Here is a 27,795-nt window from a genome sequence, read left to right on the forward strand (position 1 = left end):
AAAACCACGCCCCGTCATTCAGAGGAACGTTCTACTACGCTCCCATTGGCTAGCTAGCGTTGTCTCTCTCACAGGCAATCAGCGCAGAGACAGTGGCCTTCCAAGTGTAACAGGGTTATATTGGTGATTCCCCTTGCCACTTTATTGTTAAGCCAATGGGTTTTTGGTTTTAGTTTTGTCTTGCCTTCACCTACTCAACATGGCATCTTATTGGCTGGTTTGCGTAGCTTGCTTACGAGGGAGGGTGTTTCAATTAGAATCGTCCCAGTGAACAAGCACCAAACCAGCGGTAAGTTGTTGGTTGCAAAGCACTGTACGTCAAAAGTGATTTTTATACTCCCAAGTGATGATTTAAATGTACAATTTATATCAATTTGTTTGTAAATGTTATTCGAACATCACCCATAAGATGCAGCGGTTTTTGGTGAATATTGTTGTAGAGAATTCCAGCTAATACTAGCTAGCAACTTACTGTGTCTGGGGGGGGGTTGTATATTTTGAACAGTGCGTGAGTGCAGAGTTGGATGGTGAGCCGTGCATTGCATGACGTGCAATTTTGTGCTGTTCCTATCAGAATAAGCTCCATGACTGGTGCTACAAGTTGGAGTTCATGTCGATGATTGATTGTACACAACGCAAGAAGAGTACTGTTACACAAGGTAAGGATGAAAAGTGTAATTTAACAATTAGCTACCTGCCGTAATGCAGGCCTATTATTATCATGTTTGGTAACATATGCCCATGTATTTATTTTCAGAGTTTCAATGGGTTGTAAAAATGTCTCAGAGAACTCTGCTGAATTTCCTCAATTGAAGGTCAGCTAAGTTAACCTAAGCTACTTAAATTTACTAGCTCTGTATTTGAAGTTGTTATATTATCATTAGTAGTCTATTATCAGGTAAAAGCATATGCTTATTATTCATAATTTCTCAAATATTTATTAGCTAATCACTCAGTCGAATACGCTATGCTACAGCCATTTAATCTGTGTTTGAGCGTTAAGGGACGTTAATGGCTAGCTCAGTCCACGACATTATGTTATTATATTTTTCAATCTTGATATACAAGGGCAAATGTTATTAATCAGTGACTGAAATTTCGCGCTACGTGATATTCACTTCCAGAAGCGTTGTAGAACGCCCCTCTGAATAATGGGGCATGATTTTGGCTGAACTGCATTGGGGGAAAAGAAAGACGCCACCAGCAAGGGGGGGAGGAAACAGGAAGTGTTTGAGATTCAGTGAGTGCCAAAAGATACAGTACTTCCTTCAGGCTGATGTGGAGAGAGAGAGAGAAGACAGACTCTCCTACAGAAGATGTGGAGAGAGAGATGGACAGAGAGATAGAGAGAGATAGATGAAGATCGAGAGATAGAAGGGAGGGTAATGGAGAGAAAAGGGTGGGGAAGAGGGATAAAAGGAGATGAGAGAGGGAGGGAGAGATTGATAGCCATAATATGCCATTTGAAATGTCTCTATTCCTTTGAAACTTTTGTGAGTAATGTTTACTGTTCATTTCTGATTGTTTATTTCACTTTTGTTTAGTTATATAGTTCACTTGCTTTGGCAATGTAAATATATGTTTCCCATGCCAATAAAGCCCTTTGAAATGATTGACTCCCTCTCCTCTGGCCTGCACTGTGATCTCAGGGATTAGTATAGGGAGGGGAGGGAGAGAAAAATGAGTTGTTGATGTCCGCTGATGAAAGAGGAAGACAGGAGGGAGGGAGAAGATGTGCTGTTGTGTTCAGCGATGGAGAAACACACACACACACACAGACGACAGACACACACACACACACACACACAAACAAAACCTCATACTGACAGACTTCTTAGGGATAGGCATCCCGCTAGCGGGACACCTGTCGACAACATCCAGTGAAATTGGAGGGCGCGCAATTCAAATAAATAATCGTAATATTAAAAATTCATGAACATACAACTATCTTATATAATTTAAAAGCTTAAATTCTTGTTAATCTAAATGCGTTGTCCAATTTACAATAGGCTTTATAGCAGAAGCATACCATGCGATTGTCTGAGGACGGCGCCCCACATCAACATATTTTTCAACCAGCACAGGCTTCACAAAATCACAAATAGCGATTAAATAAATCACTTGCTTTTGAAAATCTTCCTCTGTTTGCAATCTCAAGGGTCCCAGCTACAACATGAATGGTGGTTTTGTTAGATAAAATCCTTCTTTATATCCCAAAAAGTCTGTTTAGTTGGCGACATCGATTTCAGTAATCCACTCGTTCAACATGCAGACAAAGGAGTCCAAAAAGCTACCGCTAAACTTTGTCCAAACAAGTCAAACGACATTTCTATTTAATCCTCAGGTACTCTAAAATGTAAATAAACTATAATATTTCATATGGAAAGTAGTATGTTCAATAGGAAAGCAAAATTAGTAAGCGTGCGCCGAAAGACTGATATTGTTCCGGTGCTCTCTTCACCAAAACTCTAAATTCTTGCTTGTTTTTTCAAAAAACAAGCCTGCAACCTTGAATAAAGACTGTTGACATCTAGTGGAAGCCATAGGAATTGCAATCTGGGAGACAGAATTACATCGGACCCATAGCTTTCCATTGTAAGAGCCTGGGACCTCAATTGTTTTTTATTTCCGGTTGGTTTTTCTTCGGATTTTCGGTTATAGTCTCAGACATTATTTTAACAGTTTTAGAAACTTCAAAGTGTTTTCTATCCAATGCTACCAATTATATGCATTTATTCTGGGCCTGAGTAACAGGCATTTTACTTTGGGCACATCAGTCAGGCGGAAATTCAGGAAACTAGACCCTATCCCTAACAAGTTTTAGCTAGGATTCCCATACTAGTGGGAGCTATTAGTTCCACCTAGGGTACCTGTTGAGTAAGTGTGTGTGTGTGTGTGTGTGTGTGTGTGTGTGTGTGTGTGTGTGTGTGTGTGTGTGTGTGTGTGTGTGTGCTGTCTGAAGTAGAGGTTTAACACAGTGTAATGAATGTGTCCTCTACAACACCACAGGAAGCCAACACTGCAGGACATTAGCATGTCTCAGAGGGGGACTGTGTGACTCAGTTGGTAGAGCATGGTGCTTGCAATGCCAGGTTTGTGGGTTCAATTCCCTCGGGGACCAGTATGAGTATGTATGCCCTCACTACTGTAAGTTGCGCTAGATAAGAGACCCACTAAATTACTGAAATATGTATGTGACAGAGAAAGTAGGGGAGAGAGGAATTCTCTATCCCAACCCCTTAGACACTACTAGATATTTAAGCATTATGTTCATTGTTTCACCTTGCCTTCTGATAGACTGAGTAAAATGTTTGCTTTATTCCTAACACTTTAGGGTAGCCAATCATTTTAGATCTAGGAGCGCCTACACTAAGGAAACAGAAGGTTCTATCTGGAACCTAAAAGTGTTCTTCAGCTGTCCTCATGGGAGCGCAGCACCTGACCAGCAGTATGCACTTCTGAACAGTAGATGGCAGTGTTGCTGTACGTGTCTCAGAGCCATAGACCTCAGAAATTATAACAATTGTTTGTTTGTGTTCCAACCATAGGGTGTTAATAAAGAGTGTTTTTCAATGTCCTGATGATTAAATCGTGTCAACTGTGTGATCTCCTGGTGGATGGGAGAAACTAATTATGGTCCTCCACAGTGGCTATTTTAGCATGTAAATCTTGGTGGGGCAAACTAAAAAAATATGTTTTAGATGCATGCCAGCAAAGCCACTACACAACACTAAACAATACATGAATTGCACTATAATGGTGACAAACAGTTCCCACAAACTGTTAGGGCCTACATAAAGCTTTCCCAACAGCAGTCCCAACATCTTACCACTGCTACACCTGGCTATCAGCACAGCCTTGTCTGGCAGCAAAACAGTTCATTCAGCCTCATTTACTGTCTTTTAAAAACAACACAGCTGATAAGGCTGACTTGCTTAAACAAATGTGGTTTTCGACAGATAATTGAGATGTACAAACTAAGACGAGCAGATAAGAGGCAATCCGTAATTTCGATTAAGACATTAATGAACGAGCTAGGACGAATGTAGTCAATATAACTATTTGCTCAGCACTTTTGAAATGTACAGTGACAGAATTCAGAACATGGGACGTTCTTACAGTATTCACCCTGTACACCAAGTCAGAACCGTAGTATAAATAAAGGGGGCATATAAGCAGACAATGAAAGCTCTTACTCGATGACATTTCTGTAAAACACCAAGTCAGAACAGTAGGCTAAATTATGAGTGGAGAAGGGACAAAATTATTAGGGTGAGGCACGTGGGCTATTAACAGCTTACTACACAACATACACAACATACTTTCTTAGCTACAGAATACATATCTTCCTGGCATATTACATAATTTATGCAGCAGCATACAATGCATTTTTGGACTCACCTTGTTGTACTGTGCTCACTTGAATAGGAAGGTGGTGTGGCGGTCCTTCGTAGGCAAACTTTGTCATCAAATTCTGCCGTTATATGGAGTTTTGGTGCTTTCAAGACAGCTGGGAACTCTGGAAAAAAACAAGGTTGAATCATGACGTTAGTGATCTTCAGGTCGGAGCTCTAGAAAGAGGCCCAAGTTCCCGACTTCTGAGTTGGATGACCATTAAAAATGTATTTTCCCAATCGGAGCTTCCCAGTTGTCATGAACTCACTAAAGTCTGAGATTTCCCTGTTCCTAGTTTCCATTTGTTTTGAATGCGGCAGAAGTCATGCTGGAATGCTCCAATGTCGAAGCTTGGAAAAGAGACCCTTAAACCCAGACTTGGACCACACATACACTCCACTGAATAGCAGGCTAGTGATTGCTTTGCAATGCTTGCAGTTAGCCACTGATTCCTTCCAAACCACTCATTGTTGAATTTACAATTTACAACTTGTGTGTTTATGTCCAATGGCCAATTAGCACTGATACCTTTTATCTATAATTTATTCTCTTCATATGACAAGTTTTGAAAAGGATTTGCCAGTAGATTGTCGACGTGATTCATGATGATGACTGCTAGCTTGCTAGCTAAGATTTTGAAAGTATAATGTTGACATGATCAGTCCAATCAAAGCTATGGTTGATATAACGTGATTTGACGTCATTTTATCTGTGGCCAATGACCTTGAGCCTTCTTGGACGGGCACATCTAATGTAACTCTATGACAGCACCCAAGGGGCTTGAATTTTCAAGCTCTCTCCGTAGATTTTGCGGTGATGTTGTGTCCCCATGAGTGAGAGAAAACTGAGCCAACCATGGCGCAACTAGAGAACTTTACCAAACCCTATGCTCTGTATTTTCCACTGGCTGCCCCACCACCACAGAAAGCACTGAGCTAGGCTGAAACACCTGCATTTTGGAGTTGCCTTATTCAAGAAAGCAAAAAAGAGACCATGTTTGTTTGCAGCTTTATTAACTCCAATTTTAGTTTTTTGTTGATTGTTTGCGAACTGATATGTGACACGTATTAATGCCAAAATAACATGCAAAACAGGCATTAAAAATAACATGCCCCAACTGTCCTGAATGATGGGTTGCCACTGGTCCTCCATCCTCCAGAGACCCAGCCATTAATTTTTGTCCTCTCTAATGGACATTCGTTTTTGGTCTGTATCTCAATTTGGAAAGTGTTCAGACCCCTTGACTTTTTCTACATGTTGTTACGTTTCAGCCTTATTCCCCCAAAAATGATTAACCTCATCAATCTACACACAAAATGGCATAATGACAAAGTGAAAACAGGATTTTAGAATTTTTTGTTAGTGTATTAAAAATAAAAAACAGAAATACCTTGTTTACATAAGTATTCAGACCCTTTGCTATGAGACTCGAAATTAAGCTCAGGTGCATTCTGTTTCCATCAATCATCCTTGAGATGCTTCTACAACTTCATTGGAGTCCACCTGCGGTAAATTCTATTGATTGGACATGATTTGGAAAGGCACATACCTGTCTATATAAGGTCCCACAGTTGACAGTGCACGTCAGAGCAAAAACTAAGCCATGAGATTGAAGGAATTGGCTGTAGAACTCCGAGACCGGATTGTGTCGAGTCACAGATCTGGGGATGGGTGCCAAAACATTTCTGCAGCATTGAAGGTCACCAAGAACACAGTGGCTTCTGTCGTTCTTAAATTGAAAAAGTTTGGAACCACCAAGACTCTTCCTAAAGCTGGCTGCCCAGCCAAACAGCAATCAGAGGAGAAGTGCCATTGGTCACTCTGACATAGCTCCAGAGTTCCTCTGTCGAGATGGAAGAACCTTCCAGAAGGACAACGATCTCAGCAGCACTCCACTAATCAGGCCTTTATGGTAGAGTGGCCAGACGAAAGCCACTCCTCAGTAAATCAGCACGACAGCCCACTTGGAGTTTGCCAAAAGGCACCTAAAGGACTCTTAGACCATGAGGAACAAGATTCTCTGGTCTGATGAAACCAAGATTGAACTTTTGGCCTGAATACCAAGCCTGGAGAAAATCTGGCCCCATCCCTACGGTGAAGCATGGTGGTGGCAGCATCATGCCGTGGGGATGTTTTTCAGCAGCAGGGACTGGGAGACTAGTCAGCATCGAGGGAAAGATGAACGTTGACCTTCAAACAGGACAACGACCCTAAGCATACAGACAAGAGAATGCAGGAGTGGCTTCGGGACAAGTGTCTGAATGTCTTTGAGTAGCCCAGCAAGAGCCCGGACTTGAACCTGATCGAACATCTCTGGAGAGACCTAAAAATAGTTGTGCTGCAACGCTCCCCATCCAACCTAACAAAGCTTGAGAGGATATGCAGAGAAGAATGGGAGAACTCCCCAAATACAGGTGTGCCAAGCTTGTAGCGTCATACCCAAGAAGATCCGAGGCCGTAATCGCTGCCAAAGTTGATTCAACAAAGTACTGAGTAAAGGGTCTGAATACATATGCAAATGTAAACTTTAAGTTGTAATTTTTTTTTATACATTTGCTAAAAAAAAATCTAAAACCTGTTTTTGCTTGGTCATTATGGGGTATTGTGTGTAGAATGATGAGGGGGGGAAAACAATTTATTCAATTTTAGAATTAGGCTGTAACATAATAAAATATGGAAAAAGTCAAGATGTCTGAATACTTTCCAAATGCACTATATGCCACAGTGTTAGTCCTGTTGTACCTTTTGAGAGGACATTCTGGGATTTTCAATGATTACACCCTGATAATTTTTTCTTTCTGGTTCTTCAAAATGGCTACAATCACAATTAGTTAATGTAAATGTAATTTTGTGTAATTATAATTTTTGTGAGTTTGATATTGAATATTGTTTCTAAAAAGTAAATATCTCAGGAACAGTTTGAGTTTCCAGAGCAGTGTAGTCTTCTTCTTTTTTACATTAAATAAGAGCTAAATAAGAGCTTGTTGATACATGTTCTCTGGGGTGGACAACAGGACCTATAGATCTCCTTCTGGGTCATGATTGGCTGCCAAACTCTGCCCCACAGCTGACACACACACACACACACACATAGTTGAGAGCACACAAATAACTGCTGTTATTGTTGTTGGCTTTCTCTCGTGATTTGTCTGAGATCAAAGTTGGCCTGGAAACAATTATGTCAGAAAGAAATAAACCAAGGGCAGAAGGTCTAATGGTAACGAACCAACATCCTATATCTCTCAACAGATATAAGATGGAGGACAATGCTCCTCTACCCATCACTTTAAGTCTTTCACTCTCTTTTCTTTCTCCTCCCTCCTACTCTGTCTCTCCCCCCACTTCCCTCCCTCTCTCTCACTCCTCTCCCCCACATTCCTCTATCATTTTCCTTCCATTATCCTTCTCCACCTCTCTCTCTCTCCCCTCTGTACAGTGGGTGGTATTTATATCATCTAGGTCCCAGTGCCTCCTGGGAGAATGGTTCCATATCCAGGTCAGAACTCACCATAGCCCCAATACTCTCTACAGCCCACTCTACTCTGTTCCACTCTGCTCTGTTCCACTCTGCTCTGTTCCACTCTGCTTTGTTCCACTCTGCTTTGTTCCACTCTACTCTTTTCTACTCTACTCTGTTCCACTCTACTCTGTTCCACTCTGCTCTGTTCCACTCTGCTCTGTTCCACTCTACTCTGTTCCACTCTGCTCTGTTCCACTCTGCTCTGTTCTGTTTTGTTCCACTCTGCTCTGTTCTGTTCCACTCTGTTCTGTTCCACTCTGTTCTGTTCCACTCTGCTCTGTTCTGTTCCACTCTGTTCTGTTCCATTCTGCTCTGTTCTGTTCCACTCTGTTCTGTTTCACTCTGTTCTGTTCCGCTCTGTTCCACTCTGCTCTGTTCCACTCTGCTCTGTTCCACTCTAATCTGCCTGCCAGGAGGAGAGGCAGAGCTGGCTGCAGGTAAGCTGCTCCACTTTAGTTCCTTTTGTGAATGGTGAATATGTACTGTACAGTATATTTCAATGTGGAAATGAATTATACTTAGGAAACTTATGTAGGCTGAAAGTAATTTATTAATTGATTGATTTGCTAATAGTTTGATTGATTGGCTAGCAGATTGGGCAGGGTGTGTCTCCTTTTCCAACCACGGGTCCAGAACAGTGTACATTAGCGTAGTACACTTCTTGTGTTCTTCAGTCACCTCTGGCTTTGTAGCAATATGGCTAAGAGTCTTGACAGCAGGTTTTTCTCTGTGAGCATCAATAGCCAAACAGGACAGACCTTAAACAGACTGATTGGCACCCCGGCCACCTTGGCACCTGTCTTCAGAACGGCTCTTCGGGGTGTTAATGGTTCATTATTAGCACAATATGATAATCATTATTATTATTATTCCCAATGGATTCCCTCACTTGTCCCTGTAGTGTGTGTTAAATGGAGAGGGTTACATTTATTATCACGTTCCTCTCTGTGATAGGCTACTCCCCCTCTCCCTGGCTGTGATGTAAGTGTTTACACCAAGGTAGTTTACACAGGATTACAGTGAGATAATCCAATTTCAGTATTTAGTGACATGAGCCGCCATCTGTCCTCTTAGCATGCTGAGAACACAGGCTTATGCCAGCCAAAGTCCTTCTGAAAGATATCTCTATAGAATGGAGAATATACCTGAATATGATGTGAAAGCGTTTCGTGCACGCGCACTTTCACTGTAATCGGGTCTCTGCTGGCGCCCCAGGTGCTGATTGACGGGAGCGCGCGCTGTTGGCGTAAAGTGTGGCGATTGGACAAATTTGGCCTTTCTACGATGAACCGAGGACGATTCAATCAGCGTTTCTAAAGCCGCGGACGAAGGGACAATACTGGTGATTATAAATACTGTTAAACGTGAATAGCGACATAAATCAACTTTACCTGATTTTGAATGCGTTGTAGTTGTCTTTCAGCTTTGCAAACAGTTGTGATGGTCTCAAACTTCACGTTTTCAAGACCTATAACATTTTATCGTCTGATATAATATTGAATTTAACAGTAGCCTACTGTACTCTAAGTAGGTCTAAATGTCGTTATATTGTTGTTTTATGTTATAATTAGGTCATTCCGCTTCATTTTAGCTACTTTTTCACCGCAAACCTTTTGATTTGAACAAAACTTAACACATATTTGCCCATTGTAGAAGTAAGTGGTCAGAAAGTGATTTTTCTTTTGTTCTGACCTGAATGCCAAAACATTTAGGAGATGGAGGTTCTCAAAGTTGACCCATTTTGTATACCATACCATGAGACATCCATGTCTTCATCACTGGAGAAGATGAATGGTTGAGTTTGATATGAATTTTAAAAGCATGGTTATCAAACAATTGAATCATTCCTTGAAAAGTGTTTTTTTTAATAAATAATATATTTTTTTATTTTTTTTTAACCTTTTAATGTGAATTCTCAAAAAATGCATGAACTCAGATTTTGTATTTTCAAATGTAGTAAACCCTAATTAAACCTTAATTTACACAATCTGAGGTAGCCAGAATATATTGTGAGCCTACACTTGCTTACAGCTGCACTGGGTCAGACAGGCTTCCTGTTTAGATTAAGAGCCCACGTAGCCAGTCTGAGATATGGCTTGGAGAATGTACCTCATTCCAGGGATGAGCAATTAATTGTACTGTGAATGGTCCCATTATCCCAACTGTTAAATGAGAAGATTGAACGACTGCTATGAGACTAGCAGTCGTTCAATATTCTCTGTGTAAATTGGGTTCATGGGACAATTCGGAGTATAAAGCATTTCTCGTCCCTAGATTGAGGTACATTTTGCGAGTCATATCCCAGTATCTTAATCTAAACATGAAGTCTGTCTGACCCCAATGCAGCTGTAAGAAAGCGTAGGTTCAGAATCCATTCTGACTACCTCCTGAGGTGTATGTGTTGTTTGCCCACCATCATTTGAGTCACAGCATACTCTTGAATACTGGGTGGTTGTCATTTCAATCATAGAAATATAATTCATAGAATGAACCTGTCCCTTCAGACCACTGCAATTTAGCTGGTACACCATTAAAATTTAAATTAAATACAGATTTTTACTTCCAATAACTACCACAAAGATGGCTGCCGGTCTACCCACCGTCGAATGTCAGCTTAAAGCCCCCACTAGAGGGCAATTTTTATTTAACCTTTATTTAACTAGGCAAGTCAGTTAAGAACAAATTCTTATTTTACAACAATGGCCTACCCCGGCCAAACCCTCCCCTAACCTGGATGACACTAGGCCAATTATTCGCCGCCCTATGAGACTCCCAATCACGGACGGTTGTGATACTGCCCGGGATCGAACCAGGGTCTGTAGTGATGCCTCTAGCACTGAAATGCAGTGCTTTAGACTGCTGCGTCATAGATAAACAACTTTGTGGAATTTTCTTTCGCGGGCACCTTTTCATTATACATAGAATAGACACTTGTGGTTTCTACAGTAGCTGCACCAATAAAAGCAGTGGATTGTGGTCAAAACCATTCATCTTGGGGCGAGCGGGGTTCCAAAATCAGATCACACTCAATTTGACCTTTTCTAAAAATATGCTTGGACCTCCTATTTTAATTTGCACATTGGCTCAGGCGGCCAAGTGTAGGCTACGGCAAAAAGCTGTTTGGCTCAGCTCAGTCGTGACTCGCAAGAGGAAGAAGACTGAAAAGTATTAGTGTTAAACGCTCGTGGGTGTTTAAATGGGAATATCTATTCTATGTATATTTCTATGATTTTAATAGGTTTCCTATTGACAGTTTAATTGACGGTGTAATTTAAAACTGATATTCAATTCAACATTATCTGATGTGTGGACCTCCAACCATCTTTGTGGTACCATTTGAAAGTTAAAATGTCCATTTTATTTCCATTTCATTACATTTATCAGCCATAACATGACACCCACCCTGTATTCAAGAGCATGTCTCAACCGATGGCCGGCACGACACAAACATCTCCGATGATGTAAAATAGGGTCTAAGCTACAACCTATGCAAAAAATAGGAATTAATTTACGTTAAAGGCAACAAATGTTGTTTTTTTTATATATAAAGAATTTGACAACCCTTTTTGAAAGCTTTTAAATGATATCAAACTCAACCGTTTTATATTTTCCAGTGATGAAGAAATTGATGTTTCTTGGTATGGTGGGGTATGCATAACGGGTCAACTTTGGGCATCTCCTGAATGTTTTGGCATTCAGATCCAAAAAGTCACTTTCTGACCACTTCTACCATGGACGAATACACAAGTATGTGGACACCCCTTCAAATTAGTGGATTCGGCTATTTCAGCCACACCCGTTGCTGACGGGTGTAAAGCTGAGCACACACAGCCATGCAATCTCCATAGACAAACATTGGCAGTAGAAAGTCCTTACATGAAGAGCTCAGTGACTTTCAATGTGGCACCGTCATAGGATGCCACCTTTCCAACAAGTCAGTTCGTCACATTTCTGCCCTGTAAGTGCTGTTATTGTGAAGCGGAAACGTCTAGGAGAAATACACTGGCTCAGCCGCAAAGTGGTAGGCCACACAAGCTCACAGAACGGGACCGCCGAGTGCTGAAGTACGTAAAAATTGTCTGTCCTCTATTGCAACACTCACTACCAAGTTCCAAACTACCTCTGGAAGCAACGTCAGTACAATAACTGTTAGTCGGGAGCTTCATTAAATGGGTTTCCATGGCCGAGCAGCCGCACGCACACAAGCCTAAGATCACCATGCGCAATGCCAATCGTCGGCTGGAGTGGTGTAAAGCTTGACGCCATTGGACTCTGGCGCAGTGGACACGTGTTCTCTGGAGTGATGAATCACACTTCACCATCTGGCAGTGCCAGGAGAACGCTACCTGCCCCAATGCATAGTGGAGGAGGAATAGTGGTCTGGGGCTGTTTTTCATGGTTCGGTCTAGGCCATTTAGTTCCAGTGAAGGGAAATCTTAACACTACAGCATACAATGGCATTCTAGACAATTCTGTGCTTCCAACTTTGTGGCAACAGTTTGGGGAAGGCCCTTTCCTGTTTCAGCATGACAATGCCCCCGTGCGCAAAGCGAGGTCCAGTGTGGAAGAACTTGACTGGCCTGCACAGAGCCCTGACATCAGCCCCATCGAACACCTTTGGGATGAATTGGAATTGCGAGCCAGGCCTAATCGCCCAACATCAGTGCCCTGACCTCACTAATGCTCTTGTGGCTGAATGGAGTCCCCACAGCAATGTTCCAACATCTAGTGTAAAGCCTTCCCAGAAGAGTGGATGCTTTTATAGCAGCAAGGGGGGACCAATTCCATATTAATGCCCATGATTTTGGAATGAAATGTTAGACGAGCATGTGTCCACATACTTTTGGTCATGTAGTGTATGTATGGAAAGTTGAGTTAAAATCAAAAGGGGTGCAGTGAAAAAGGGATTGTAATCAAATGGAAGAACCAAGTTGTTTGTAGGTAGGGGACCTCATTGCCAGGCTAATTGCTCATCTCCGGAAGTGTCTGGTGAACAAGGTTATTAGATAGTTGGAAGTACGTTATGTAAAACAACCATTAAATTATTGATATGAAATAAAGATTTTTCTTCTGAAACCATGTCAACAGCACCAGTGCCATTCCATGACTGTAATTTTCTCTGTTAACTGATTCTGGCTTAGTGTGTTTCTCTGTAGACAGTGGAGTCCTAAAACGCCTAACTGGATTGGAACTAGAGGTACCCTCTAAACCTGTCTAATCAGGGATACATGCTAACTTGACTCTCCTTCATTGAGCTCCGTACCTCTCCACCTGTCTCCAGCCCCAGATGATGCGGATGGACAATAAAGGCCGGAGCGCCTCCCCCCACAGGAACGCCTACAAGTCTGACTTCCACACCATCAAATGCTCCTTGGACGCCGCGACCAGGCCTAGACCTTCTTCCCTGGGCGTCTCGATCCCTTCACCTGGCTCCATGGCAGTCCCTCACACCAGGACTAGCAGTGGGAGTGACCCTGGTGAGGGTACCAGGGGTGGGGCCCTCAGCCCTAGAGGAACTAAGATCAAAGACAACATCTTCCTCCAGATGGACAGCCAACAGCACCTCCTCCACACCTTATCTCAGGCTCTGCCCAAACACCCTCTCAGCTCCAGCTCTGTCCGGAGCAGTGTGGCCAGCATGTCCAGCGTAGAATCGTCTATGCTAGATAAACCGTCTAAGGCAGAGGAGATAGCAGAGATAGACAGAGCTGCTCTAGCCCAGAAGTTCTCGGTGACCCGGAAGCTCTTTGAGACGGTCAGTGGGGGTCAACGTTTAAAGGTCAGCCCTGGCAGAGATTGCAGGGGGTTGATGGAGGAGAGTGGGGAGGAAAGGGGGATTGGGAGAGCAAGGAGCAGGTTAGACAGGGAGCAGCTGACATCCATGTCAGAAAGTGAAGGAGAGGGGGAGAGAAGGAAAGAACTCATGAACGTACACATTTCTCTACCCAACATAAAACTCCATACACCCACTTTCTCACTGGACACCAGTTTGCCTACACCCCTTCACCCTGTTAATGGTCACTCCAGTGAGACATTTTCCCCTGATGGTAGAAGTCCTACAACTGACCCCTCAGACCGCAGGAGTGTGTACGGTCAAGATGGGAGTGTGTGTGAGGACTTTGTGTTCTCCCATGTATCCAACCTTTCTAGCCCAGCACCCAGCTCCCCCCACTCTCAGCCTCCATCCCCTTCTTCCAACTCCCCCAGTTCTCTCACCCCAGTCTCCCCTTGCTCTGACCAGACTGACCTCTATAGCCCTAGTAGTCCTAATGCTGACCCCCTGGACAACAGGAGTTTGTCTGAGGGGAACCACCCTAATGACCTTTACATGACCCCTGATGTCCCTTTGACCCCCAAAGAGGGGTCAGGGGCTGGGACTGTAAGGGCGGAGCTAGTGGAGGTGAAGAACGAGTCGTCAGAGAGCGATGGTAACGAAGGAGAGGAGGAAGGCAAGAGGGAGGAGGGCAATGAGAATAACCTGGTGGATGATGTGTTTGAAGAATCCAGAGTGGAACCGAAAATTGTTGAACCTACATCGGCACAAAGAACAGTAGAACCTAGAATGGTTGAACCTACATCGGCACAAAGAACAGTAGAACCTAGAATGGTTGAACCTACATCGGCACAAAGAACAGTAGAACCTAGAATGGTTGAACCTACATCGGCACAAAGAACAGTAGAACCTAGAATGGTGGAACAGAGAACGGTTGAACCTCCAGTAGAACCCAGAATGGTAGAGTGTGTGGAGGGATTCCCTGACAGTCTTGAGTTGACGGAACAGGAAAGTGAATCAGAAAGATGCATGAAACAGCAGGAGACAGAACAGAGGGAAGAGCGAATGGAGGGAGAAAACAGACCGATCAGCCAAGAAATAGAGCAGCACAGAGAAGAGGGGACAACTGGAGACGGTGAGATAGAGAAAGTGGAGGTAGGGGCGAAAGGAGATGAGGCAGGAGAGCAGGAGGAAAAGGAAGTTGAGGAGAGAGAAACCATGTGCAGTGACGACAAAGAAAAGATGAGGGAGGAGGTGAGAGAGGGAGAGGAGGAAGCGAAAGAGAAGGCCGAATTGGAAGATGGAGGGATAAACTTCAGGGAAAAAGAGGGGGTCAGAGAGGAAGAGGAAAGAAAGTGCAGAGGGAGAGTGGAAGGGAAGGAAGAGCAGGAGAGGGAAGAGAGGGAGTGCACTGAGAGAGGAGATGAGAACAATGGATCTGCTGTCGTCCTTGGAATTGAGAATGAGGCCTTTGTGGAGGACGGGGAATTGAACTCGGAGTGTCATGACGATTTGGAATGGCACAGAAAGGACTGGGAGCAGCTCTTTATGGAATATGAGGAGATTCCCAGTCTTCCCCATGAGGATGACGATGATGCGGATCCTGCTAAGAGGAGGAAGATTAAGTTCTCTACAGCACCAATCAAGGTAAAAAAAAAAAAAAAACGATCACATTGACATTTACTTCCTCACTCACCCCATTAGGTTTGATAAAGTGATACCAGATTTTGATTTGAGAGGAAGTCTGGCCCTCTCATAGTTGGGGTAAGATGAAAACAATGGCTAGAACAGATGAATAGATGGACAATATGAACATACAGCCAGTCTATTCCTTTAGGTTGAGAGGAGACAGAGACAGGATCTCACATGCTCTGTCAGGTATTCAGCTCAGAATAAGTGTGATATATCAACACTCATCCTGGGGGAGGAATGCTGTTATCTCCCATGTCTTACCAAACTGCAAGTCAGCTTATTTTAGGGCATCATAATGAATTTTTTTAGTCCAGTAAGGATTTTAAATCTCCCAGACATCTCAGGCCTTGTGTGGCCGCCAAGTATACTGAGAGGCTTAATGGGTACGACACAGTTGGCACACATTTCACAGGGTGTGTGTGTGTTTAGGGTTGAATTACTGTTCAAGGACCATTTTGTCTAAGATGTTCTCTGCCTCTGAGATTGAACTGCAGTAGAGCACATGGATTTGCAAAGCTTTGTGTGTTAAAACTATGCATCTGCAACAGCTTGTTTCCAATCCCATCTCACACCCCCGTCCTACTGGAGGATCTGCTAGCATAAACAGGATGGTCACGGTGTGCTAGCAGTAACTCCAGATAGCAGTGGCTAGTCAGGATCCAGACAGCCAAAGACAGGCATGCATACACACACACAACTTGACTATGAAAGATTTAATGGTGTGTGTGTACACTCAGGTGTTCCTGACCTACTCAAATGCAGACTATGACCGGCATAATGATGATGTTGACCCTGTGTCTGCCTCTGCTGAGTATGAACTGGAGAAGAGAGTGGACAAGATGGATGTCTTCCCTGTCCAGATAAAGAAAGGTTGCGCTCACTCCCTCTGTTCTTTTATATTCCTGTCTTTTTGTCTCTACTGTTCTCTCATTCCCTTTACCATCTCTCTCTCTCTCTCTTTAATTCTCTGTTATAACACCTCTTTGTCTAACTACCCATCTGTCTGTCTAGGAGAGGAGGGCCTGGGTATCAGTATAATAGGGATGGGGGTAGGGGCTGACCAGGGGCTGGAGAAGTTGGGGATCTTCGTTAAGACCATCACAAAGAACGGAGCTACACAACAGGACGGACGGTGAGAATCTAAGGTCAATGATGCCTTTCTAATGGTTAGGATGTGAGTGGGGTGCTGTAAGCTGATCCTTGATCTGTGTGTGTGTGTGTGTGTGTGTTAGTATCCAGGTGAATGACCAGATAGTGGAGGTGGATGGGGTCAGTCTGGTCGGAGTCACACAGCTGTTTGCTGCCACCGTGCTAAAGAACACCATTGGCACTGTCAGGTATGCAAGCACCGACAGGCTCACGCTCTCACACACTTTCTCTTAGCAGATTGGTTGTCACTTAACACAGGGTCCTGATTTGTCATTGTCCCTCACTGCAGGTTTTTTATTGGACGGGAGAAGCAGGGAGAGGAGAGTGAGGTGGCTCGTCTAATCAATGAGAGTCTGGAGCAGGACAAGACACCATCTACAGTAGAGGTAGGCAGGGGTGTGACTGGCCCTACGGTGGAGGTAGGCGGGCGTGCGACTGGCCCTACGGTGGAGGTAGGCGGGCGTGCGACTGGCCCTACGGTGGAGGTAGGCGGGCGTGCGACTGGCCCTACGGTGGAGGTAGGCGGGCGTGCGACTGGCCCTACGGTGGAGGTAGGCGGGCGCGCGACTGGCCCTACGGTGGAGGTAGGCGGGGGGCGCGACTGGCCCTACGGTGGAGGTAGGCGGGGGGCGCGACTGGCCCTATGGTGGAGGTAGGCGGGGGGCGCGACAGGCCCTACGGTGGAGGTAGGCGGGGGGCGCGACTGGCCCTACGGTGGAGGTAGGCGGGGGGCGCGACTGGCCCTACGGTGGAGGTAGGCGGGGGGCGCGACTGGCCCCACGGTGGTGGTAGGCGGGGCGGGGCGCGACTGGCCCTACGGTGGAGGTAGGCGGGGGGCGCGACTGGCCCTACGGTGGAGGTAGGCGGGGGGCGCGACTGGCCCTACGGTGGAGGTAGGCGGGGGCGCGACTGGCCCTACGGTAGGCGGGGGGCGCGACGGCCCTACGGCTGAAGGGGTGGGCGGGGCGCGGTCGGCCCCTACGGCTGAAGGGGTGGGCGGGGCGCGGTCGGCTGAAGAGGTGGTCGGGGGCGCGGTCGGCTAAAGGGTGGGCGGGGCGCGACTGGCCCTACGGGAAGGGGTAGGCGGGGGCACGGCTGAAGGGGTAGGCGGGGCGACTGGCCCTACTGGGGGCGGGGGCGCGGTCGGCTGAAGGGGTGGGTGGGCGGGGGCGCGGTCGGCTGAAGGGGTGGGCGGGGGCGCGGTCGGCTGAAGGGGTGGGCGGGGGCGCTACTGTGTATATATTCAACCTTGCATTTCTTATTGGTTGTACCTGTGTGGGTGTTTGTGTATCTCAGGTGTTAAATGATGGTGTTGTGGGGCTGAGCTCAGTGGATGAGACGGTAGAAGTCCTCCCTACAGATGATGAAGAGGATGACGAAGAGAAACAAATCACCAGCTGCCTCAGATGCCAACAGGTGTTAAGTCCATTATAGTCTGAGATGAAAGGCCTTGGGGGGGGAGGGGGAGAGAAATGCTCTCTGTTATCCCTCAGTAGGTGTTATGCACCTCTAACAGCTTCTAGTGTCTGTAGATGTTGTGTGAAGTGTTCATATGTGTACTGGTCTCTCCTCAGCTCCAGTTACAATTCAGGACCAAATCAGACCAACTCTGCCTAGTGCGGGAGAAGGTAGGTCACTCTGACGAGACTGCCAAAACACATGCTCACTCATTGCTTCCCTCAGAACAGTCTGACCCATTTAGCTCTGTGTGAGACTTGCCTCTCTAATGGTCTACAGTCTGAGTTATTAGCACAGCGGCTGTGTTCCAATCACCTTGAAAATCTAGTATGTCTTCTCTGTGTTATCACTGATCTGACATGACGGCATTGATTCAATCTATTTAATGTAGGCCTCTACTTTCATATATACAACTGTATTAGATGAGTGATTCATTAGGAAAAAGGAAGGCTGCATCTTCAAGGTATTGAAACATAACTGTTTTTGGCGTGTTTAGAAGAGTGGTGAGGGAAGTGTCTAAGGGGAGTGTCTGGGATGAGACCTAGATGAAGGGCTCATGGTATGGTGCTAGGGAACTGGGTACCTACCCACCTGTGTCCGTCTTTCTGTGTCCTCCAGCTGAGGGTGTGTGAGGAGCAGCAGGCCTTGTGGGAGAGTCATCAGGCTGAGCTGAAGGAGCGTGTCCAGGATGGAGAGGAGAAGGCTGACAAACTAGAGAAGTAATAATCAACTACACTGATCAACCGTCACTAAGTTCCGATGACGCAAATTATGGCAACAATGATGAACAGGACGATGATAAATGATTTGGTATTTATTATGGATCCCCATTAGCTGCTACCAAGGCAGCAGCAACTCTTCCTGGGGTCCAGCAACTTTAAGGCAGTTATATACAATTGTTAAAACATTACATTTCACAACACATTGTGTGCCTTCTAGCCACTAATGTACTACCACACATCGACAACACAAAATTCATGTGTGTGTATGGTGCGTATGTTATCGTGTGTGCGTGCCTGTGTGTGTGTCTCTTCACAGTCCCCACTGTTCCATAAGGTGTATTGTTTTTTTAAAATTAAATTGTACTGCTTACGTGAGTTCCCTGATGTGGAATAGAGTTCCATTTAGTCATGGCTCTATGTCGTACTGTGCGCCTCCCATTGTCTGTTCTGGACCTGTGGACTGTGACTGGACCTCTGGTGGCATGTCTTGTGGGGTATACCTGGGTGTCTGAGTTGTGTGCTAGTAGTTTAAACAGACAGCTCGGTGCATTCAACATGTCAATACTTCTCACAAATGCAAGTAGTCAATCTCCACTTTGAGCCAGGAGAGATTGACATGCATATTATTGTTAGCTCTCTGTGTTCATCCAAGGGCCAGCCGTGCAGCCCTGTTCTGAGCCAGTTGTAACTTTGTGGCTCCTGACCACACGACTGAACAGTAGTCCAGATGTGACAAAACTAGGGCCTGTAGGACCTGCCTTGTTGATAGTGTGTTAAGAAGGCAGAGTAGTACTTTATTATGGACAGACTTCTCCCCATCTTAGCCACTGTTGTATCAATACGTTTTGACCCTGACAGTTTACAATCCAGGGTTACTCCAAGCAGTTTAGTCTCCTCAACTTGCTTAATTTAGTTGAGGAATAAGGTTTAGTGAATGATTTGTCCCAATAACAATGCTTTTAGTTTTTGAAATATTTAGGACTAACTTGTTTCTTGACACCCATTCTGAACCCGACTGCAGCTCTTAGTTAAGTGTTGCTGTGGAAGGAAGCTGATGTGTGGAGTCATCAATATACATAGACACACTGGCTTTACTCCGAGCCAGTGGCAGGTCATTAGTAAAGATTGAAAACAGTAAAGGGGTCTAGACAGTTGCCCTGGGAAATGCCTGACTCTACCTTGATTATGTTGGAGAGGCTTCCATTAAAGAACACCCTCTGTGTTCTGTTAGACAGGTAACTCTCCATCCACAATATAGCAGGGGATGTAAAGCAGCACATTATGATCAATAATGTCAAAAGCTGCACTGAAGTCTAACAAAACAGCTCCCACAATATTTTTATCAATTTCGCTCAGCCAATCAGCAATTTGTGTAAGAGCCGTACATGTTGAATGCCCTTTCTTAACAATCTGTTGTTCATCTCTTTACTGTGAAATAGCCTTGTATCTGGTCAAACACCATTTTGTTCCCAAAAGTTTAGTAAGGGTTGGTAACAGGCTGATTGGTTGGCTGTTTGAGTCAGTAAAGGGCGCTTTGCTATTGTTGTATAGTGGAATGACTTTAGCTTCCCTCCAGGCCTGAGGGAACACACTTTACTGTAGGCTTAGATTGAAGAGGTGGCAAAATCGTCTGCTATCATCCTCAGTCATTTTCCATCTAAGTTTTCAGACCCTGATGAACATGATTCATCGTCTTCTTCTAGGTACTGGCAGGAGGCCCAGGGTCTGTGCAGAATTGTGAACCAGCGATTGGCTGACACCCAGAGCCAATTAGACAGCCTGGAGGTGAAATACAGCAAGGCCAAGAGACTGCTGAGGGAATTCCAACACAGGTGAGCTGTGGGTAACATAGTTAACATTCCCCTGTAGGCCAATTGGTAATATTCTATGCCTGTTTTAGAATTTATATTTCTCTGTCTGATGGTCCCTCTGTCCCTGTGCAGGGAGAAGGAGAGTGAGGGGAGAGAGGAGGAGCTGCAGAGAGAGATGGAGGAGAGCGAGAGGATACACGGAGAGACTGTGGAGAGACTCCAGAGACGGGTGAGACTGGAGGAGACACCGTGAACTATAGTGTACAGATACTACCTCAGTGAACTAAGCATTTCTTCCTCTGCGTGTTCAGATAGGTCTACTGGAGCGAGGGGAGATGGTCCCTGAGAGTGACAACCAATCACTGGATACCTCATTTACCTCAAGTAAGACACACTACCTGAGGGGCTGTGTGTGTGTGTGTGTGTGTGTGTGTGTGTGTGTGTGTGTGTGTGTGTGTGTGTGTGTGTGTGTGTGTGTGTGTGTGTGTCACTCTGTGCCTCTCAAACTGTGTGTGTTTCAGGTGCAGACTGGAGCATTGCGGTGCCTGTGACGGGTCTGTTAGATACCAGCGCTCACAGGGCCAGAGCACAGCTCGCCCAAAAAGCCAAGAGACACCCTCCCTCACGAGACAAACTCAGAGAGTCCTTCAGACAACAGGTCAGACACACACACACACACACACACACACACACACACACACACACACACACACTCTCCTTCCAATCACATACTGAATGTTCTATCACTCCCTGTAGGGTGAGGAAGATCATATTCAGCGATGTGACGGGAAGAGCCAATCACTGACTGCGATCACACCACGAGAGACGGGACAATCGGTTTCAGCAGGCGGTCACCGTGTCCACTCCAGCACATCCTCTCTGTCTGCCCTCACCTCCAAGCCCCACCCCCCCTCTCTCCTCACCCCCCAGCCACGCCAGTCCCCCCCTAATGAGGACAAGTCATCTACCACATGCAAATCAAAGAGGAGATTCCCTGACTTCAGGTAGGGCACGCCAGACCTATTCAACCCCTAACCCCCTTTCCCATAGGCCCTGTGTGTAGATCTGACAAGCATTATGGTAATAGCCCCACCTCCTAACCCCTCTAGTGGCCTCCGCAAGTCTCTGAGGAGAGGGAGGAAGAGTGAGGAGAAGAAGAACAAGGAAAGGCCCCTGGACCACAGGTACAAGAAATAACACTACTGATCGAGCAGAGGAAACGGGTACAGTCAATACTATGCACCCACACACATTACATTTCTTCTTTCAGTGTTTCTGCTGGCCCTGTATTTGACTTGTGTTCCTGTCTCCAGGGGTTTATGTGTTAACCTGGTGGATGCCCCCAGCGGTGGTGTCTCTCCCTCTGTCTCCTCCATGCCCTCCTGCCTACCCTTCTCCTGGTTCGGAGAGCGAGGGAGGGAGAAGGAGAGAGGGAAGCTTAGGTCTGTCTCCAGCAGCAGTCTACCGTACATGACCACCGGAGGCAGTAGAGACTGCCAGGTGAGAGGGGAGTCTTCCATCTCAGACCACCCTGGACTTTACCTCTAATTTGGGCTCAAAGCACTTGTCCAGCTTATTCACTGGCTCAATAACTTAGTGGCTTATTCACTGGCTTATTCACTGGCTCAATAACTTGGTGGCTTATTCACTGGTATGTTTTGTATTCTTATTTCACCTGGGGCCTTTCATGTTATACTCTCCTCTACATGCACTTGACTGTGTGGTGTACCACTGTGCACTTCAGTGTGTGTCAGTCACAAATGTCTTTGCTCATTCTAGAGAGTGAGTGTAGGAGACCCAGGTAGTCCCAGCTCTGCTCTCCTATCAGGGATGCTGTCAGATCTGTCTCTCTCTGCACACTCTCAAACTCTCACCTTCTCATCAGAGGTGAGTCTCTCTTGCTCTCTCTGTCTGTCTCACGTGGTCTCCCTCCTTTCTTCCCTTCTCTCTGTGTGTCTGTTCTCTCTCTGACCTGATTTTTGTTCTAGTTTTCTACTATGCCCTGATTTAAGTTTTCTCTGGAGCTCATAGGGCTGGATAGGATGGTGATTTACTTCCTTCTGAATGACCCAGAATGTGATGGAATATTATTACACTGTTAGTTAGTTTTTAATTTAGAAAAGGTTTGTTATACATCTTACTGTTGGGTTTGTGTCTGTCCCGTCCATCTCTGTAGAACCTGGATGATGACTCTGTCCCAGTTGGTAACGATTACCAATGGCAAAGCCGACCCCTGGACCAATGGACTAATCAGCAGGTCTGTCTGTGGTTGATTGGCATGAGCATGGACCAATACGCGGCCCAGTTCACAGCCAATGGTGTGGATGGGCTGCAACTTCTCAGTCTGGACAACAACAAACTCAAGGTAGTCACGGGAGTCACAGGCCATGTCTCAATACTGACTCCTCTCCTCCTGTCCTGATAATTGAAATCGTAGACAATCTATGGTTGAAATGACTAAATGGGTTGCCCTTCCTCCTGCTAGATCATTGACCATTGAGGAGAAGAAAGGGGGCTGGAGTATTGCGACACAGCCCTAGATTTAGATGAATGAGTTCATTCCATATGGAGCAGCCCACTGTGGCACAGAAATTAAAGTCTCGCTCTCTCCTCTCTCCCTCCCTCCAGGCTCTGGGTGTGTGTAGTCACAGTGACCGTGCTGCTCTGAAGAGAAGGCTGAAGGAGATGAGGAAGACTCTGGAGAGAGAGGAAAAGGAGAGAGAGAAGGAGAAGAGGAGGATGAAGGAGAGAAAGGAGGCCAGGCATAGTGGTAAAAAGGTCCGAACCGAGTCCCTCTGCTAAAGTCTGGACCCTGACCTCTAACCCCTAAACCCAGAAATGATCTTCAATCACAACTTTTTGTCTAAGTCCTACTACTATTAGGCTCATCTCATGCATTCCAGCCTTTAGACAATCAGCTATAGTCTCTCTCTGTTATAAACTCTCTACCAGCACAGAAACGTCAGTCTTACTGTTAGTCTTCACTGTGACTGGTGAAATATACTTTTTATCTGTTTTGTAACAGTTTATGTACAGATGTTTCTATACGAATGTTGTACAATTGATTGCAATGAAGCACTCAATTATTTTAAGCTGGGAATATTTTACATTAATTAATAAATGTTTTAAACGTATTGCCTTAAAGTTTTATTTGACTGTGGTCAGATTTTTTTTACATGTAGGTTCAATTCAATTTCCATTACATGAAAGTGCACAAAAACCAAAAGAGATTGTGACTGTACAGGGTGTAAAAACATGTATTTAAGAAATCCTTGCATTTTCCACGTTACTTTACATTAATGTCAAGAACAGTCACTGAACAAATCCTCCACATTTGGTATTGAATGGGCCCTGTTTAAATACTTACAAAATGCGTAATTTCCTCTTCATCACTTACTTGAAATGATCAGTGACGTAATGTGAGGGGTTAGAAAACTACAATCTGTAATTACTCCACACACGCCTCTGCCTCACTGGTCCATCTCAACAATCGTAATACACCAGAAGTACAGTACCTACAGAACATTCTCTCTGAATGGTTATGGATGATGAAGATGGCACAGGAAAGCTGCTGATTAGCTGCTGCTATAACTTGATAAACTAGGACCCCAGTTAAACACCTGAAATGTGTAGAACTGTCTTTACACAAGTGCAGATGTGTTGAAACACAATGTCTTTGTTGTTTTGATGATTTGGCAGTGTGATTTGACACGTCCTTCCATACGTTGAAAAACACTCATTCTGGGTAAAATAAAAAAGTATTTGGCCATTGGGGTAATGGTTAGGCAACATTCTCACACGCAATATTAACCCCCTGTCGTGACCCAAGAGTCGATTGATGCACCAGTGTTGTCAATCTAAGTTGCATAACAGAAAAAATTCCCATCAATCTGTCAGTTTAAGCTAGATATGTTTTTGCATTAGATGCGTCTCAATCCGCCAGTGTCGCACTTCCGCATCTACAGTGAAAGGTGGTAGAGCTAGAACGATGTTTGTCAGACCATGACACATCCTGAAAATCGGTCTTCTCATGAGAACATCAGTAACGTCCGAACGGTTTGACCAAACTATACTGAACAAAAATATTAACACAACATGTAAAGTGTTGGTCCCATGTTTAATGAGCTGAAATAAAAGATCCCAGAATTTCAATACACACTAAAAGCTTATTTCTCTCATTGTGTGCACAAATTTGTTTACATCCCTGTTAGTGAACATTTCTCCTTTGCCAAGATAATCCATCCACCTGACAAATGTGACATTTCAAGAAGCTGATTAAACAGCATGATCATTACACAGGTGCACCTTGTACTGGGGACAAAAGGCCACACTAAAATGTGCAGATTTGTCACACAACACAATACCACAGATGTCTCAAGTTTTGAGGGAGCGTGCAATTGGCATGTTGACTGCAGGAATATCCATCAGAGCTGTTGCCAGAGATTCTCTACCATAAGCCACTGTTTTAGAGAATTTGGCAGTACGTTCAACCAACCTCATAACCGCAGACCACGTGTAACCATGCCAGCGCAGGACCTCTACATCTGGCTTCTTCACTTGCGGGATCATCTGAGACCAGCCAACCGGACATCTGATGAAACTGAGGAGTATTTCTGTCTGTAATAAAGCCCTTTTGTTGGGAAAAACTCATTCTGGTTGGCTGGGCCTGGCTCCCCAGTAGGTGGGCGTATGCCCTCCCAGGCCAACCCATGGCTGCGCTCCTACCCAGTCGTGAAATCCATAGATTAGGGCCTAATTTATTTCACTTGACTGATTTCCTTATACGAACTGTAACACACTAAAATTGTTGAAATTGTTGCATGTGTGTTTATATTTTTGTTCAGTGCATTATGACCACTGTGTGTAAAAGGGAGACTCTTACGCACATGATGGTGTTCTCTGTTTTGCTCTTTGACCCCCACAAGCGTCACAGGACTCTTCTGAAGGTAACCAGTACCAGATAAAAAAAATGTAACTGTATGAATGGAAGTATTAAGGTAGTTTTGTGCCTACCCACAAAAAGGGGTTAAATGTGTAAAAAAAAATAAACATTCTGAGTTTGTTTTTATTATCTCCTAGATTTAGGACAGACACTTCAAAACCTTGTTTCTCATTATTTTTGACTGTACTTCTTGCCATTTATGAATGTGTTATTCAATGTGTTTCTATGGGCTTTAGTAGTAAAGGACAAAATCTATATTTTATCAAATATTTTTTATAAATATATTTTATTCCTAAAGGGGTCCTAAAACTCAAAATCAAATAGCTAAATGATCCATAGTATGACCATCTTAAAACAATTCCATGTCAGTTCAGCACCCACCACCCAAATGTCTTAGACTCTAAAGAATTAAACATTTTAAAAAATGTATACAAAAACCCTCCAGCCTATACCATAGGCGTACATTTACAAAACATTGTCCAGATCTCTGAAAGAGAGACAAGTGGGGTTCTTGACCCAAAAATGTACAAGAAGAACACAACAAAAACCTCTCCTCTTTCTGTCCAGTGATCAACATGGATATCACTATCAAGATAAAATAAAATCAGACAAGATAATACTTAATTGATCCCCAAAAAGGAACAATTTAATCAAGTGTCTTATTTTACCTTATCTAAACTTCTATTGTAGCATCATCATCCCTCTTTAAAGTCCACAAATAAACTTTTTGACAATCCTTTTGTATTTCTATGTACAATCAAATATCCACACTGCGGAGACAAGCCTTGGAGTGGTTAGAGGAAGACTGTGGAATGTTAGGTAGGAATTCTGTGTCTCTGGGAATGTCTGTGGGAATGGGAGATCCAGCATTCTGCCATCATTAAAAGTAACTCATTCTCATTCCAGCTAGTTATGCAGGCTTTCATTTCCAGGATTTCCAGTTGGTCTTTCTTCTTATTTGTTATCTGCGACGCGTTGTAGCTGGGAACACACTGACGTCGTATTTGGAGCGTTAATTAAACCTCTCACCGCCATTACAGGAATAGTTCATTCCCCAAACTGAATCTACGAATTCTAAATATGAAAGTGTATGAAAAAGGTTGATTTAGGGGTGAACTATCCCTTTAAGTATGGCACTGCAAGTGCTTTTACAGAGCCACCAATAGTCCTACAAACAGAAAGCTGCTATAAACCAGAATGAGAGCAGTCGAGGAGCCTTGAGAGAGGAAAGGGAAGTGCTTGAAGTTCCTATAGCAACCAAAGAACCAGAAACCAGAGACATAAATGGAGAGAGAGCTGCAGGGTCTTTGGAGTGATAGATGAACATTTCATAATGATTTTCAACCAAAGCATCAATCCAGGATGGCCATGCATGTAGACAGTCCATAACTCAGCCATAACAGTTGGAAAGAAGGATATTTCCAAGCAGAAACTTGAAGTGCTTTCTACAGAAACCTATAAGCTGAGTTCTTAACATTTCATTCCATCATCATAGTAGTCATCATCATAGCATTGCATTTGAATTCATAGCGCTGAGCCCCTTTACTGCCTGTCTTTTATTAAAAGCGGTTTCCTCTCCTGCGATAGAGTTAGTCTGCACTGTTCCACTGGGCCCGTCCATCCTTCATGCCACTCTGTGCCCCATCAGGCATATACACTGAAGATGGGTCTAGATGTGTTTACCCCAGAGACTGACAGCTTCTTGCTCTCTCTTTCTCTCTTTATGCATCAGACGGCGTCAATCGCTCTTTGTCAGAAGGTGGGGCATCCTCTTTCTTCTTCCCGAAGAAACCACACTAGAGAGAAGTAACACATTAGTGTGTGTGCAAAATGATAAGTAATTTAGGTCAAAAGAGTCCATATTAACAAAGGAAATGGAAGGATTAACAGTATAGATAGATAACAAAAACTGTACCATAGAGGCTCAGAGTAAGTTAGAGGAAAAACTCAAAGAAATGGAGGAACATATTCAAGAAAGATCCAGTGTAATATAGTATCAAAATAAAGCAAACAGGATGGAATATTATTAAAATTATTTTTCGATCTTCAACATAGAAATGCTACCAAAAGGAATGTACTGGGACTTGTTACAAATAATGGAGTCACTCATGATTCACCAAACTATATTTTGAAAGAGGAAGTAAAGTACTTTAAGCATAGGTTTTCATTTCAGTCTCCTCCATCTCCACTAACCGAAGTTAATTGTATGGATTTCTTTCCTATTAATAATGTAAAATTAATGTGAAGGCCGAATTACAGAGGAGGAACTTCTTGATACAATTAAAGCCTTTAAGTCCGGGAAAACTCCAGGGCTGGATGGCATACCAGTGGAG

The 27,795-nt window shown here is 44.3% G+C and overlaps 2 protein-coding genes across 6 annotated transcripts in view; one reads left to right on the plus strand and one right to left on the minus strand.

Annotated features, from left to right (window-relative positions):
• The first annotated feature begins 261 nt into the window (after nt 1-261).
• Nucleotides 262-23,654, plus strand: LOC106569500 (neurabin-1). 5 transcript variants are annotated; one of them, XM_045694311.1, is made up of 21 exons: nt 262-289; nt 575-659; nt 7,832-7,891; nt 13,197-15,335; nt 16,118-16,250; nt 16,392-16,512; nt 16,613-16,717; nt 16,819-16,915; nt 17,826-17,945; nt 18,104-18,157; nt 18,606-18,706; nt 20,413-20,541; nt 20,653-20,749; nt 20,832-20,904; nt 21,042-21,178; nt 21,277-21,524; nt 21,630-21,704; nt 21,834-22,020; nt 22,300-22,407; nt 22,697-22,885; nt 23,149-23,654. In XM_045694311.1, the coding sequence occupies exons 4-21, from the start codon at nt 13,203-13,205 to the stop codon at nt 23,320-23,322; spliced, it is 4,281 nt and encodes a 1,426-aa protein (XP_045550267.1). In that variant the 5' UTR covers nt 262-289; nt 575-659; nt 7,832-7,891; nt 13,197-13,202; the 3' UTR covers nt 23,323-23,654. The 5 variants fall into 5 exon arrangements, with proteins under 5 accessions (XP_045550267.1, XP_013996376.2, XP_045550268.1 ...); XM_014140901.2 differs by lacking the exons at nt 262-289; nt 575-659; nt 7,832-7,891 and adding an exon at nt 8,848-9,257 and having other exon boundaries at nt 13,057-15,335; XM_045694312.1 differs by lacking the exons at nt 262-289; nt 575-659; nt 7,832-7,891 and adding an exon at nt 8,848-9,257.
• Nucleotides 23,655-27,795, minus strand: part of LOC106569499 (integrin alpha-6) — a 36,795-nt gene continuing 32,654 nt past the window's right edge. The window contains exon 24 of the mRNA XM_045694314.1: nt 23,655-27,258. Coding sequence (XP_045550270.1) covers nt 27,184-27,258 — 75 coding nt within the window. The 3' untranslated portion in view covers nt 23,655-27,183. The remainder of the gene's footprint in view (nt 27,259-27,795) is intronic.

This window comes from Salmo salar, chromosome ssa14 (genome assembly GCF_905237065.1).
Source record: "Salmo salar chromosome ssa14, Ssal_v3.1, whole genome shotgun sequence".
NCBI classification, from domain to species: domain Eukaryota; kingdom Metazoa; phylum Chordata; class Actinopteri; order Salmoniformes; family Salmonidae; genus Salmo; species Salmo salar.